The following is a 16,976-nucleotide window of genomic DNA, read 5'->3' on the forward strand; positions in this document are numbered from 1 at the left end:
GAAGTATGAATATGAATTCAGTATTTACACTGACAGACAGTGTTGAAGAACTGTGACTCTTAAAGTTCACATGTGAAATTAGTATATTTTAGAAAGTTTAACTATAGCTGAAGAATAAGTCTGTTTTTGAAATGATTATCTGTAAAACACGATTTTTTCGCGGCATGAAATTTTCGCGAGTTGCCTCTAACATTCAATGCTTATAGTGTAGACAAGAATTTCCACATGCATTTTAATTTCACGAATCTTGGCTCTCATGAAATTTGTGAAATTAAAATGCATGCAAATATTCCTCGTTTTACAATATCTGTGCTTCTGACTAAGCGCACTTTGAATAATGTTGGCACTATTTTAAATTTACGTGTTGTTTGAAGGTTTGAATTTTGAATTTTGCATTTCACAAGCTTGAGATCAAATAGATTCAAGGATGTTTCCGTCTTGAGTAGTGACATGTATACTGAGGGTGGTGAGAAATTTGGAGGTCTCTCAGTCAAGATAGTGCACTCGAAACAGTTGAGACATTTGTTTAAAGGACAAGTTTGCCTTCATAGACATGTGGATTGAGTGAATGCGTTAATATTAGTAGAGCATGCACATCAGTGAGAGTTTGAGGAAAATCCGACTATCTTTTCAAAAGTTATGAATTTTTAAAGTTTCTGCTCAGTCACTGCTGGACGAGAACACTACTACAGCTTGTGACGTCCCATGTAGAACGATACAAAAAATACAAAAAAAAAAATGCAACATATTTTCAATTTTCTCGCATAATAAAAGAACACTTGACTTATCTCATTCATAAGGAAGGGGGAATAATATCACCCTTAACGTATATCAGTGACAAGTCGAGGAAATGTGCATTTAAAAAAAAAAAAAAATTTTGTGATATTCTCTTTGAATTTTCCTTACACTGTTCTAGCATGTGACATCACACACAGTAGTAGTCTTCTCATCCAGCAGTGACTGCACAGATACTTCAAAAATTCATAACTTTTGAACGGACTGTCCAATTTTCCTTAAACTTTCACTGATGAGTTCTATTAATATTGCTGCATTCACTCAATTCATACGTATATGAAGGTAGGCTTGTCCTTTAAACATAAAATACAAGATTCCCATGCAACTTCTTTATACTCTACTTAAAGAAGGTGAGCAGAATGGTGCGATGTCATGCTATCATGCAACAGAAACACAAGAAGACTGGATAAGATAGCATAACATTTATCAAAACAAACCAGGCTTAGAAAATCAAATTGAAATATATCTTCTAGAAAGCACTAAAGTGAGATGAATTCAATTGTGGGTGAGCTTGGCTTGCTGTACAGACATACACTGGTTCACAATCACAGTCCATGCTACTTTCAATATTGATGCACTAAGGGCCAAAATCAATTAATTTGCTATCAAACTGATAAGGGTTTTCTTTTTCTTCTTTCTTTTTGAGGGAGGAGTGGGAAGCTAAGGGGGGGGGGGGGAGGGGGCTTGAGTAGAAGAGGATGTTGAGAGGGGATGTACCAAGGATCAGACATTGAGTATCAATGAAATGTAAGGTTAAGGCATGAGGTTAGACTTGAGACTATGAAGAAACATCATCATCAATGCCCTGCTGTCTCAGCCTGGGGTGGGAAAAATCTGGGACATGGAAAGACTGAATGGGGGTGGGGATAGCATGGGGATGGAAAGACTAGGGGTGGAGAAAATCTTTGGGTAGGGAAAACCTGAATGGGGGTTTGGGAAACCTATGAGATGGACAGACTGAGGCTTTGAAAAACCTGAGAGATGGAAATACTGAATGGGGTGGGGGAAAGCCTGGGAAGTGGACAGACTGGGTGGGGAGAATCTGGGGGTTGAGAAAGCCTGAGAGATATACAGATTGAATGAGGGTGGGGAAAACCTATGAGATGGACAGACTGGAGGTTGGGAAAGCCTGGCACATAGAAAGATTGAACTGGGGTGGGGGAAGCCTGAGAGATAGAAAGACTGAATTGGGGGGGGGGACCTATGAGATGGAGAGACTGGGGGAGGGGAAAGCCTGGAAGATGGGAGATACTGGGGGTGAGCGTAAGGGATAGAAAGACTGGGGTGGGGAAAATCTGGGGATTGAGAAGGCCTGAGAGATATACAGATTGAATGAGGGTGGAGAAAATCTATGAGATAGACAGACTGGGGGTGGGGAAAGCCTGGGGCATTGAAAGACTGAACTGGGGTGGGGGAAAGCCTGGGACATGGAAAGACTTGGGTGTGGATAGGCTGGGAGATGATCAGACAGGGTGTGGGGAAAGTCAATTTTAATTAAGGTAGATGTGTGGTCTCTATGGTTTTTTTTCATGAATTTGAAATGAAACCAATTCCAGTGCCAACTCCTTCATGTTACCAGGATGGGAGATGGAATGGGGTTGGGTGAGAGGATGTTACCACCGGTGGAGAAGAGTTACTCATTATTAATTCTGTTGTTGTTGTTGTTGTTGTTGTTTCAGGGGATGATTGCTCTTGATACCATGCACCCTTACTCACCCATAGATACAGGAGCAGTACTGACAAGGTGGGATACCCCACGAGTGGTTACAGTTGTGATAAGGACTGTACCAAGTGACCAGCAAGGGTCAGGGGTCAAAGGTTAGAGCCATGGGTCAAAGAGGAAGGGTACAGGATGGGTCAGAACACACAATGTGGCATCACAGGTGTACATGAATGCTGGAATAATCAGCTGACATAGCAATATACATCCTACTCACACTACCTCAACACCTAAAGCTTTTTGATAAACATATGTATATTTCTATTTTTGTTTTTCATTTCAATTTGTTTGGTAAAATCTAAGGGAAATGACAAATGATGGGCACATGAACTTTATATATTGTATACCCATACTGTAATTGAGTCAGCATGGTAAGGAATACATAATTGAAAAGGACGATTTATCTAATCAAATTTATCCTCCTATATTTTGCATTTACACCAAAAAAAAATCAAGTAACTTAAAAATGTTGAACATAGATGTATTCGTCACTTAATCTATAGACTTTGATGAAGTAAGACAGACGAGGATATTTTTTAACAAACACAGACATAGAACAATGAAACAAATGTCATGAAATGAGCACTAATGCACATGGTTCAACAAGTACCCTACATTTAACAACCGAACAATTGTATCGCACACAACAAATGAAGGGATTCTTCAAGCACAAGAACCTTTTTTTTAAACTTTGATAAGACAGTATGAGGCACAGGCAGATAAGAAGATCTATGTAACAAACACAAAAGTGTATTCAACCATTTGGCTTGATACTTTCTGCTCAAAAAAAAAAAATTAAAAAAATCATGACTGGACTTCTTTCATATAATATTTTGCCACAAAAAGTTGCCTCCTATCAGGACTGCATGTACATATGTGTATAATGCATTTTTTTTTTTCTCTCTCTCTCTCTTTCTATACAGAGAGATTTAAACTGCACAAACTGTGCACTGAACACAACAGCAACAAAAATAATTGGACATATATGACTTGAGAAGAGAGTTGAGATTTCATTCTTACCAGATGGATCAGGGGGAGAGGCGGGGCCTGAGTCGATACTTCCCCCGTATCCAACGGTGTCACAAAGAGGCGGGGCCCAGCCCTGGTCACAGTGACAATGATTCTTGCTATTACAAACCTACAAGGAGAAGAAATATCAGCATTACTTCATAAGCAATATATCAATGCTGGTGCGTGAATCACATCAGATTATCAACAGCTAATATATCCAGTTCTTGGAAATCATCTAACATATTTCAATTACAGTCGATACTGACACTCAATTCTTAGCAGCAACTGGGACTGCAAAAGGAGTCAACAACAAAAATGTTTCAAGACTTTATTTGTGTAGGATTGCTGCATATCAAAACAATGCATTTCTTTATTCTTACTGTCAAGGTAGTGATAGGAAAAAGCTAAAAAGAAACAGTTACCCCTTGGTATAGTGGTAGTGGAGATGAACTAGGAGATCAGTTACCCCATGACAGTGGTAGTGGTAGGAACAAAGATGAATACATTTTACCCTGTGGCTGTGGTTAATGGTAGAAACAAGGTCTGGACACACTGCAGCACCCTATGCTTGCAGGAAAGGGGGATGAAATCCTCTCTTTTAGCAGTGATGGGGACATGGTCCAAGCACATTCACCTATGGTACAGATTTAGTTTATGTAAACTTACCCCATGGTTGTGGCAGTTGTACGGGCATGATCTCACACCAGCGGCACTCATGTTCTGGCACTTGAAGTCCACACAGATCTGCAGAGAAAATAAAGTTTCAAATCTACATTGCATATCGATATATCCACACAGGATTACATTATTTTGTTACACAATATTCAGAGAGGCTAACCTACATTGTATGCAGGGCAAGTTATCAATTTAAATATAGGAAATATTGGATCCACAAGTTCTCTTCTGCCACAAGACTGTCTGATTCATAAAATTTCCTGAGCGTATCAAAAAATGGCATATACTTCTACACCAAAACTTATCTACCACGAATGAGTTGCACATACTTTAAGAAATTATGGTTGAAATATGTCCTTTTGTCTGTACAAACAGCAAAAAATGTGCACAAGCTTGTAGCATACACATTCTGTTCTTCTTCTTCTGTTGTATTTATAAGTTTTCATCAACTACTTCACTCTCCTTTTCCTTTTTCATCTCACAATCTTTGCCTTTGTTTTTCTTACTTGGCATCATATCACTATTCAATCCTTTACTGTAAATCATCAAAACTATCCATCACTTTAAAATGTGATCATACACAATATTTTTGCGGCATGAAATTTTCATGAATTGGAGCAGACGGTCATTTTCCCGAGTTGCCTCTAACATTCAATGCGTATAACGTAGACAAGAGCTTTCACATGCATTTCAATTTTGCGACTCTTGGCACTCGTGAAATCCCCCAAATTCAAATGCCCGCTAACGTCCCTCATTTCACAGTAGTTGGGTAAACTGAGGGATTTATTCCCTTCACCTTTCCCTCTGCACAGAGCGTTCCCTCGGCAACATAGCCCGGGTCTGGGACATCTTCCCCGAAGTCAAATGACGCTGACTTGCAGTCGTGCCGCCGGCCCCAGGCATCCGTCGCCTCCCCAGTGGCAATCCTGGCGATGCCGCTCAGCACCGGTCTGGACGGGACGTTTTCACACATCAGACGACCACACTTCACATTCCTAGACAATCAGAGAGGAGGTACAAGAGATGAATAAATTATGATCAAACAGTAATAATGAAAGTGTAAGTCATGCCCACAATAAAAACTAATGATGATAATCTTAATATTGATGCTTTGATGATCTACCAGCTATTGTAACACTTTCAAACATACTGATGATGATGATTATGATAATATTACTGACAATAATAATAATGCTAATAACACTAATAAAAAAATCTATATAAGAACCGTAATACTAATAATAACAACAAAAATAACAGTAATGATACTATGAAGAAGAAGATGAAGACAAAGAAGAAGAAGAAGAAGAAGAAGAAGAAGAAGAAGAAGAAGAAGAAGAAGAAGAAGAAGAAGAATCTAAATATAGAATCATATAAATCCGTCTTGTGAATGACTCAAACTTCAAAGAGCAAAACTGGAAACAGATCAACAAAATATCAGAGACAGAATTGAATGGCTGCTTTGTATGGTTAATTGTATGGTAATAGGTGTAATCCCTCAAACTGATGCATTATAATTTTGCACTTACTGTGGTAGGCATGCCTTGTAGCATGGGCCGTTGGGATCCTGCTTCCTGTAACACAGAAAGCAGACGAACCATCACTTGCAAGATTTCTATATACACAGCAGCTTGTGGGTGATTCACATCATGACTTTAAAATCTTCACTTACTATCTAAGCATTCATTGTTTGATACGCTGGCATGAATAACTGCAAAAAATATAAACTTTCACTTTCTACTGCGAACAAGTGATAACACAACCTTGCACGGCAACACAATACAAGGAACAATCAAACACGAGCTTCTGAAACAAATTAGTTGCAGTGATCTGAACTATTCAAAGAATCAGAATTTATTAGTTTATAGCAGTAGACTGGTATTTGCCATCTTTGTTCAGGTATACATTTCCTATGTAGACCTTACTCATTTTAATTACTCAAAGCATTATGACAAAGATGGTGACAAAAACCATTCAACCTGGTCAGTACCCACTCAGTGAGACACTTCCAGACTGCCAATCTATTTCTATACCCACACCCAACTATCATAAACTGATTATTATCTGGTCAGAATCAATCACAGTTTGAGTGTTACCAGGGATTGTAAAATAATACAGGGGGTAATAAAATCATACACTCTTAATTCAAAGTGACTGAAGTGCCCTCCTACCACAGCAGAGACACTAACTCTCCCACACTCGCAATTGAGTTTGAATTTCTCCCACTCTAACGTTACTAGTTGTTTCTTCCACTTAGGTAAGAGATACTCTCTCCCACTTCAAATTTCACTTTCTGCTGCTGTACTTTAGTTTTGTAGCAAAACTTGACTCCATTAAAGATAATATAAAGTTTTGGTACCTCAAAAATTTCCCTGAGCTTCCTTGTCTTAGTTTGTGTTTCAAGTTAAAGTACCTTTCATATAACTAACACTGTGAGACTTTCTCGCCCCAAAGTGCTCTCATGTCTTAGTAATCATGCAATAATGGTTTCGTACAATACGTGTATATTGATTCTCGCGGTACCGCGTCGAGTCAAACTAACGGCTCATTCAAATTTTTCAGAGCCCGCTCTGCTCTGGTACGAAACCATTATTGCATGATTACTAAGACATGAGAGCACTTTGGGGCGAGTAAGTCTCACAGTGTTAGTTATATGAAAGGTACTTTAACCTGAAACACAAACTAAGACAAGGAAACTCGGGGAAACTTTTGAGGTACCAAAACTTTATATTATCTTTAAACTTTGGTTTTGTCATGCACGTATGTTCAAACACACAGCTAAGATAGCACAGGAGCATCTATAATCCTAGAACTAGATCCTAACTGCTAAGAACATCATGCTTCACACTGCTGACAGCACACAATACTGTAAAAGTGGATATTTTCGTGCGACTAATTTTTCACGTTTGGCCAGGTAAGAAGAGTTTTGCTTGTTTTAAATTCTGCCAAATCAAGATATCATGCACAGGAACCTATGGCATGCAAAAATATTTGCGTGCTTTTATTTTCACGCTAGCTTCTGGTTTTGCGAAATGCGCGGAAATTTCAACACCGTGAAAATTTCCACTTTTACAGTATTGTGTGCATGCTCATGTGATCAGTGTATCCAGCTTGCTAGGGGTCCAGATGGAGAAATCTCCAATTGATGAGATGCCTGGGGCTGGAGTACCTAGCACTACCTTGTATAAGAGAGGCGATAATAGCTCACACCTTGTATGTAATGAAGCTAAATCTGATGTCATCAATGACTTCATATCTGACTGAAACAACTCCATCTGTGGCCATTCTAATCCAATAAACACCATCATAACTGAGACATCTTATGGTGATATAATACCTGACCCTTGATTTTTTTTGAATATCCAACAACCATCACATAACAATTTCTGACACCTGGTATCCTTCATAGGGTTGCACAGCTGCTCTCACTATTTATATCTATTAAAAAAAGAATTCCCACCCCAATACAACAACGAAAACCAAACATATCCCTCTGCTGCCCCCTAGAGACACTCACGGTATAGGACATGGGTCCTCATCAGATTCTCCACAGCTGCCAAAATGGCTGCCCTGTCTGTTGAGGTCAAAACATTCATCGATTCCAACCCGTACACCTGACAGAGAAAGAAACACAATAACAATAATAATAACAATGATAAGAATTAACCGTATTCATACAGCACATATCACACCAAAAAGATTAGTGTCTCTATGAACATTGAAGGAACTATTAAAAAATGGGAAAAAAACGAGAAAGAGAGATAGAGAGAGAGGAGGCAAAACAAGACGAAAAGTGACAGAGCTGCGACAAACATTGTACAGTGTTAAGCCTAGTCCACGGACACGTTAAAAAGATGTGTTTTCAAAAAAACGCTTAAAATCATCTACTGTGTCGGTTTGCCTGAGATACGTGGGTACAATTTGTTCCATAACTCCACTGCTGCTAGCTGAAAAGATCTCGCGCCGTAAAACTGTGTTTATATTGTGGGGGTGTACAATAGAAGTTTGAACTGAGAGAGAATATTTCTTGTTGGATGATACTTTGTTATCAGCTGTTATAGATAAATAGGGACTAGTTGTTGTTTTTTTAAAACTAAGAAATACTACAGTTGTACTCTCTAAATTCCTTAGATTGGAAATTAATCTATAAGATTGAGGTGAGGGCCCAATCCAAAATTAGATTGAGAAAAAGATTGACTTCTTAAAGGGGATGGCTCGTAACCGATCAGTGGGAATCAGTGGGAATGCTGAGGGATGATTGTTCCAATCTTTGTGGGATTCATTTAAGAGTACATTATATATCTACTGTTGTGTGAAATTCATTTGCTTCAAAACGGTCTCATATTCAAGTAATGTGCAAATTAATGCCCCATCACTGACCAGGCACACTAACCTGGAAACATTAAACTGCACATTACTTGAATATGAGACCATTCTGAAGCAAATAATTTTCACACAACAATAGAAATATAATGTACTCTTAAATGAATCCCACAAGGATTGGAACAATCATCCTCCAGCATTCCCACTGATTCCCACTGATCAGTTACTAGCCATCCCCTTTAATATATCTAATTTGAGATTTTAGAATCCTTGGTCTCACTTGTTCGTTTGCCCCATACATCCTCACACTGGCGTTGGTAGCTCAGACACTTTCCATTGAAGCAGCGAGCATTAGCATCTCCTAAACACTTCTCTCCATTCTGCAAATAGACGTTACCTGGGCACTGCAAAGTCAATCACACAAAAAACAAAACAAATTTCACTTCAAGGCAAATAGGCTCTTCTCCACACCGATAGTAGGTATATCTCTTATTATATTTTGGATCAAAAATTTGTCTTCCATTGATTGGTTAAAAGAGCTTCACGTGATTATAGGTATTTTGAACTATTTTAGAGTGTTGGTGTGTTTGACACTCCATGAAGTACTATTTGCAAAATGACGTCACTTTTATGACGACATTTTGCAAATAGTATACTATTTGCAAAATGATGTCACAATCACCCTTCTTTACAATCAAGTGTACCCGTCCGCGTCCGGTCCCGAATTCTAGTGTTCAGGTTTGCAGCAGCCATACGAGCGCTTGGATACATGCGACGGGCAACTCTGGCGGTGCCACGGCTACTACGTTTTTCAATTTCCGATCTCTCGCACTGTTGCGTATTGCAGGCGCTGTGCTGCCGCCGCAGTGCGGCTAAGCCTAGGGCCTATATGAAATGATTTTCACTTTTTATTCAAATTTTTGATCCAAAATATAAAACAAATATACTTTGCCTAGTTTCGAGTTTCTTGTTAAAACTATGGGCCTCGGTGACTCCAAACTGGTACTATTCACTTCGGGGCTGCGCCCCTCAGTGAATAGTACTAGTTTGGAGTCACCTCTGCCCATAGTTTTAACAAGAAACTCTCAAGGCCAAGTATATTTGTATAGTAGTCACAAGAATTTTAGTTGTCTTCATACAAAGCAGTCTTTTGACTGCAAGACATGAATATCTCAACATACTGCCACTTATCTATCAATCTACGTCTACTTAATTTAGAAGGGAACCTTGTTGACTTTTTTTTCTTTTAGAAAAACTTTTAAAGTGGATTTTATCAACCTATGCACATATACATATGTCACAGATCTTTTCATGAGTGTGTACTTCACTGCACATGGCAAAAGCTTGAATATAACTAATTTTTCAAAAGGTCACCTCACACACAAAAAGGTATGGGCTATGGAAAGAACTACAACACTATATTTCTGCTGGGGTTTTTTATTAAAAGAAAACAAATTTACTGGCCAATGTCCTCACTCTGTAGAAATCAAAAGTATTGAAGGAGGGTGTGTATCATTATCTCATCAGGTCCTGGGGATATTTGTTGCAGATATAATCATCTGGACATTATTAAATTGGCAACTCTGAATTTCACTACATACTTCATATACTGGGCAAAGATTTGATGGAACTGGTTTAAGTCATTGAATCTGCACAAACTTGAAAACAGACTAAAGCCTTAGTCTTACATAAAAAAAATGTGTTGCCAATTTAAGAATCAGTTACAGATTGAGAAATGGAGATGCTATAAATATTCTTAAACAAAAACAAGCAATCACATGTGAATAATAAAGGGCTTGGATGACAATGCATTTTTTACTCTACCACATGAAAGACTAACAGTGACATCAACTATGGTAACAAAATACAGTAACAAGCCATATGTATGAGGTCAGTGCGACCGGGGCCGTTTCATAAAGCTGTTCGTAAAGTTGCGAACAACTTAAGAGATACTGGTGATCAGTTCTGATGTGCAATACTTATCAGAATTTCTATAATTCAGCACAAGAACTGATTACCAGTTGCTGGTAAGTCGTTTGTAACTTTAAGAACAACTTTATGAAACATCCCCTGATGTATCAAATGAACAAGTGAACTATATGCTGATTTTCCTCAACAAGAAATTACTACAAAAGATTGTGTGTTAGTGTCTAAGGCTCTGGTACTGACTGTTACTATGGTGATTGTCAGAGACTGACAACTTGTCAGGGCTGAATACTTTCATAAAATGGTGCCCACATCTTACCTCTGCTGACATCCCAGTGCAGTATTCTGGTAAGTCACACTCATTGAAAGTATCACGGCACAGGGCACCTCTAGACTTCATTTGGCAGTATTCATCACAGCACTGACCAGCCGCACAGGTTGCGTTGACATGGAAACGGCACGTCTCGGCAATGCAGCACTTTGTGTCACATTCCTGGTGGAGTGCACATTGCAAAGATAAACTATCTTTACAATCACAGCATTGGTGCAGAAAACTTTCATCAGTTGGGGAGATCATACAATAAGAAATTCAGGCTTTTACCAACCTTTAACCCTATTCTAACTGGGGGGGTCAAATTGACCCCCCCCCCCTCGACATTTCGCGCCACGATTCCGCAACGCGCAAAGATTTTGCCACGGCATTTCATGACTTTTTTCATTGAAGTCTCCGCATATTTTGAGACCAAATTTGCGACGTCCGGGTACACCGTTCTGAAGTTACGCAATGTTTTGCATATGCATGTCAACCCCAAAACAGCTCAAATTCATGATTTTGTGTGCAAATCCAATGCAAATTGTGTTTTTTTGTTTAATTGATATAAATTAGATTATTTCAACTTTTAACCATTGAAATTAATCAATCAGCTCAGCTTGGAAAAGTGCCTGCAACAAATTTTGGCAAAAAACAATAGAAAACAAAAGGACGAAAAAACAATAAACTACATAAGAAATTAAAAACAATACAAAACAAAAGAAACTGATTTTGATTGCGCTATTTTTTTATAAGAAAATTGTTTGATATGTCTTGAGGAACTCTCAAGCAAAAATTTAGCAATCCTTCAATCTTCTTAATGGAGTTATAGATGAAAATATGATTTCATGCATAAATTTGCATAATTAATCTTTTAAAAAATATAAAATCAATTTTTTTTCTATTGTATGACCATATAATCTTGTAGTTGCAATCCGGCTCTATGTGCAGGCAAAATTTTGCGGCGATCACGCGATCGGCGGCCGAGATCTGAAGGGGGATCAAATTGACCCCCCCCAGTAAAAACTTGGTCTCAAATAGCCCAGTTAGAATAGGATTAACTTCTACCAATGATCAACAAACAGGCAGGCAGTGCTAGAGAAATGGTGCAATCACTTGAACTTCACAGGAATGGATGAAAGCTAGCCAGAAAATCATCTCAGGTTGATAGAAGCCTGAATCTCCTATTGTAATCATAGCATTGTTTTCCAAAACATCATATAGGGCCTAAATACATGTATCATCATCTTGTTTATCTACAACCCTAACTAGGATGTTGCCTTTGAACCGAAAGTTCAAGAATACATGTATCTCCAAGAACACAAATTAGCTTAAGACACATGAGTGGTTTCATCAAGAATAAAGCATACATTAGAAATGTTGTGAATGCTTGAGTAGGCCCGATCCGGTTTATCCCAACAGTCCAGCAAATAAAGTATCACACCCCAGGCTGGATGTAGGATAATCACTACATCAAAATCAGGCCACCAAACAAATATATCAAACTCTACTGTAAAGAGTCCAAATTGAAGATCTATCACATCTGTGCACAAGAACTTCTGTGTGCCAACCGTTCAATGCTTTGTTGCAAAGTCTGAAGCAGCGTTGCAGTGACAGGCGACACATGGTGACACACTTTTGGGTTTTAGAGGGCAGTATTTTGGTCTCAAGGATAGAAATGATGTAACAAACTCCTTCAGGGGCAGATCTAGACTATCACCAACTAAAATACTCATCTAATCCTCTGTTTATTGGAACCTGATGGAACTTGGCAGATTCTTTATGAACACCTCAAGCTCAAAGATAAATAACTAAATGTTCATCACACTGATAGCCTGTTTGTTTGTTTGTTCGTTTGTTTGTTTGTTGTTGTTTTGGGGATGGTGTGGGTAGGGTTGGGTTCCTACCTCAGGGGTACCACAGTCACACTCTTCCCCTTCCTCAAGGAAGCGGTTGCCACAAACTGGTCCTCCATAGAAGCTCTTAGGGTAGTCGAGGAGGCACACCCCATACCCCTTCATCAACACGTCTTCCAGGGTATCCCTGGTGCAGCTAGAGAACATGGTGGACGGAGGCTCACTGGAGGGTAGAAGAAAGATTGACCCAGGGGTAACAAAATTAGATAACATCTTAAAAGCTATTCCATGCAAATCACAATCTCCCACCCCCTCCATTTCTCTCAATACCTTGCAAAACAGACTTCACAAGAAGAAAATTTGCAATGACCTCAACTTGCAAAGTAGCAGCTGCTTAGTTGACAGTTACAGCAGCCATTAATCACTGAATAGCACAATACAATGATATTCAATTACTGTTCACATAACCAGAAATGTATTTTTGAAAATGTTCAGGTGGATATGTTGTAAAAATACATTTCCTGTAATAGTAGCTTACAATGGTAGCAACATTTATCACATGAATACCACTCAGATTGTCTAATTGATGCCATGTAATCTGCAATCATACATTACTACTGTTAACTTGATATGACAAAAACTTTAGAGGTAATATTTTCAGATATTCTGTAACATGCTTCTTTTGAAATTATTTCATCCCTAATGCATAAAACAAGCAAACACGGGAGGAATATAGCAATAACTATACTCACATTGTTTAAATAAAAGTCAGTCACACACATTTTCAGTATCTTATTACAGAGCTATGTCCCTGAGTTTCTGATCATGTAAACTTTTATCACTCAGCAAAATACACAAAAACAACAACAACAACTGAAGGCTATTTTCTCAAGTGCTGTCAAAAGATATGATGCATGAAACAGCTACAACTAAACAAAACAAAACAGGTAAAAACACACGATGATCCAGCAGGCCATAGAAACTCTCTTTGATGTCACAGTAACTCACGCTAGACTTTCATCCATGATGCACGATGTATCGAGACAGGTGCAGGCCGGAGTGTTGTGGAAGAAGCCTAGATTGTGGCCAATTTCATGGGTGATGATGACTGCTTGACGTGCTAAAGGAAGCTCAAGGTCCTACAGGGAAGATAAAATATTATTAAGATGATAATGGTTTAAAATAACTGCTACTTCATGTACAGGTAGTAATGCTTACAATCTGTAAAGACTAGAAACATTACCGGTGACGAATAATACCTTCGCTTAACAGTTCTGCACTAGTAGTCCTACACTGGTAGCCCTACACTGCTGAGAATACTAAACATTAACTAATGTCCTGTTACCATGCCAACATATTTTCCATTACTTTTACAAAATATGTCATGCACAACTCTTTTTTTTCACCTTCCTGAAAATCTGCAGTATTAACACTTGTTGGTAGCCAGCCAGTCTGGTTAGACTACACATTTCTAGTGTCTTATTCAACTTTACATTGTATGTCTCCTTTTTACACTAATGCTTGAATAACAGGCAGAGTTGTGCATCAAAACCTAGAAAGCAGCTGGTCCTAATACAGTTGTATGTGACAGATATCACTGCATTGCACCTCTAGAGGTGCTAATGATGAGATGATCTCCATTTTCGTTTTCTGAAGTGGCAAAAAAACTGACAGAGAGTGTAAGTACGGACTGAAATGAAATCATATCAACTCACCGTGCTAACACCACACGACTTGTCTTCGGTACACATCTTACCATGTTCAGCCATCCCAACAATGGAGTCTCCGAATGGCTGTCCCCTGCAGAAGGAAACATGTCAAAATAAGACAGAAATCAGACTACTGATGCTACTATTATAAAACTACAATAACTACAAATCAAACTACTAGGTACTACTTCTGCTATAAATACTACAACTACAACTCATTTAATACTATTGCTGCTTCTACTACTACTCCTTCTTCTTCTTCAAAAAAAAAGAAGAACTACTACTACTACTACCACTATTGCAACTACTACCACTACTAGTACTACTACTTTATACTACTACTACTACCACTACTACTACTACTACTACTACTACTACTACTACTACTACTACTACTACTACTACTACTACTACTTTATACTACTACTACTACTACTTCTACTACTACTACTTTATACTACTACTACTTCTACTACTACTACTACTTTATACTACTACTACTACCACTTCTACGACTACTACTACTACTACTATTACTACTACTACTACTACTACATAATACTACTACTACTTCTACTACTACTACTACTTCTTTTACTACTACTACTACTACTGCTTCTTCTACTACTACTAATAATAATACTAAAGCATTGACACTCACGTAATGAGCTGGGCATTATCATTTGGAATTCTGTGTATGAGGTCTGTTCTTCGCCAGTCTTGGAACTTGACCAGGTTAGATTGGGCATCCGATGTAATAGCTATCAGTGGAGACCTCCACACTTCCAGGGCAACCAGGGCTATCCGTATGTTGAGTTCCTTGTACATCTGTGGTGTTTGAAATTATGTCAGATAAACAGAGTTTGACTATGTAGACTTACTTCAGTTTTTCTTGACAAACTGAGTTTTCAAAACATACACAATCCTATTACCTTTGTCTACTTGCAGTTTACATTCACATGTCTTCCATTATTTCTTATTAAACAGACACTTTACAAAAAGATTGAGCATCGCAATCGATTGACAAATCGATTCATAACATCTGATCCAAATTGCCTTACATCAACTTCGGCCATTAACATCCATGTATGGCAGTTTTTTAGTCAGCTGTAATAAAGACAACTTAACAAAAAGATTTAATGGTGAGCTGAAAGTTTTTTTTTTTTTAATCAATCATCTACTCTGTTTCCTACCCCTACTATCCCACTCCAACATAAAAAGAATATTTAGCCCCTTAATTAATCAATCACAACATCTGATCCATTCATATGAAATCTTAACGACATCAAACAGAGTAGCGATTTACTAATGGGCAATAATTTTAAAAAAATTGAGTAAAAGACATTTTGACCATATTTAGCTAAGATTTATCACATTATACTGATTCACTTTAGGTTTCCATACTGAAAGCAGTGCTCTCAGAGAATTTAGACAATGTAAACTTAAATCTTATTTTGGGCAACAACACATTCTTGGGGAACAACTGAAAAACATGAACAGTGAGAGGCCTGATAAATTCATATGCACTGAAAGAGATATGTTAATGATTGGAAATATGTCTTATTTACCATGTCCATGGCATTTGCAAGGTCTTTACTCCTTTGTCGCACCGCGTTGATATCATTCCTTCTGAATTGTAGCTGGTGGGGTAAAAACAGATGAAAACGCACAACATGAACCACAACATTTACATAGACTTACATTTGGTAACATCATCTGAACAAGTTCAAGTAATTTGTAGTTCAGTTTTTTTTTATAAGGACAAAGGGAAATGTAACATACAACATATTTGTTTTTCAACAGTAAAGATATAAGGAATGAAAAGGCTGTGATCAATCAAATATGTTAGAAGTAACAAAGCAGCCAAACAATATCTGTTGTAGTTCTGATAGTGAACATGGAATGAAAATTTAAATGCACTTCTATAGAGTAGTGCCATCATAACCCTACAACCACCCCTTAATATCTATCTCTTGTTGTTAATGATCATTTCTTTGTCTTAATCTCTGTGTTAGTTTTACTTTGCCTAAGATCTAGAGACAAAGTCTTGTTGGCATGGGTGATAGTCTTTTGATATACGACAATTTTAAAGACGTTTGTCCTGAAGAGCTACACACCTCTTTATCATCATTAACGATGACCATCTCGATATATTTTGTCTCTGTTAGGATATCTCGACGATGGCGATGTTTCGCTGCAAGCTCCTCCACTTTTTCCACTGACTCTGACGTACCATATGTCACATCCATTACTGCAAGAAAGGAAAATATATATATATTTTTTGGACATTAACATCGGTCTTGAATCAGAACTTCACTTTGCCTTCTCAACAGTGCACTATGAGAGTATATGCTACTGCTGCATCTATTTCACAAAGATTCTTAACCCTTTGAGGATGAGTCCCGAGTATACTCAGGCAGGTGTCTATGAGAAATGTGTGTTGTTGTAAAATCAGTCCGTCCTCTACGGGTTAATCTCATAAAAGATGGTTTACTGTGAAATTCGGCTAACAAATATAATCAACCTTCAGGGAAACCAGATTACCATACATTAAATGAATGGAAATGAACTTAGAAGCAACAGGCTAGATACTTGGTCACTTCTCTTTCCAACTGTGATAACATCAGTGAACTCCATCATTGATCAATGAG

General features: G+C 38.1%; 1 protein-coding gene across 1 annotated transcript in view; it reads right to left on the bottom strand.

Moving 5' to 3' along the window:
• Nucleotides 1–1,608: 1,608 nt before the first annotated feature.
• LOC139723274 (disintegrin and metalloproteinase domain-containing protein 12-like) overlaps nt 1,609–16,976 on the bottom strand; it is a 32,972-nt gene continuing 17,604 nt past the window's right edge. Inside the window, 14 exon segments of the mRNA XM_071634532.1 lie at nt 1,609–1,715; nt 3,536–3,653; nt 4,193–4,270; nt 4,998–5,196; nt 5,731–5,768; nt 7,715–7,815; nt 8,805–8,928; nt 10,770–10,943; nt 12,668–12,839; nt 13,625–13,755; nt 14,332–14,416; nt 14,987–15,153; nt 15,894–15,965; nt 16,443–16,576. Of these exon segments, the coding sequence (XP_071490633.1) occupies nt 1,609–1,715; nt 3,536–3,653; nt 4,193–4,270; nt 4,998–5,196; nt 5,731–5,768; nt 7,715–7,815; nt 8,805–8,928; nt 10,770–10,943; nt 12,668–12,839; nt 13,625–13,755; nt 14,332–14,416; nt 14,987–15,153; nt 15,894–15,965; nt 16,443–16,576 (1,700 nt within the window).

Source organism: Diadema antillarum, unplaced genomic scaffold (genome assembly GCF_040938485.1).
Source record: "Diadema antillarum isolate AM-2024a unplaced genomic scaffold, OU_Dant_1.0 scf00000184, whole genome shotgun sequence".
In the NCBI taxonomy this organism is placed as follows: domain Eukaryota; kingdom Metazoa; phylum Echinodermata; class Echinoidea; order Diadematoida; family Diadematidae; genus Diadema; species Diadema antillarum.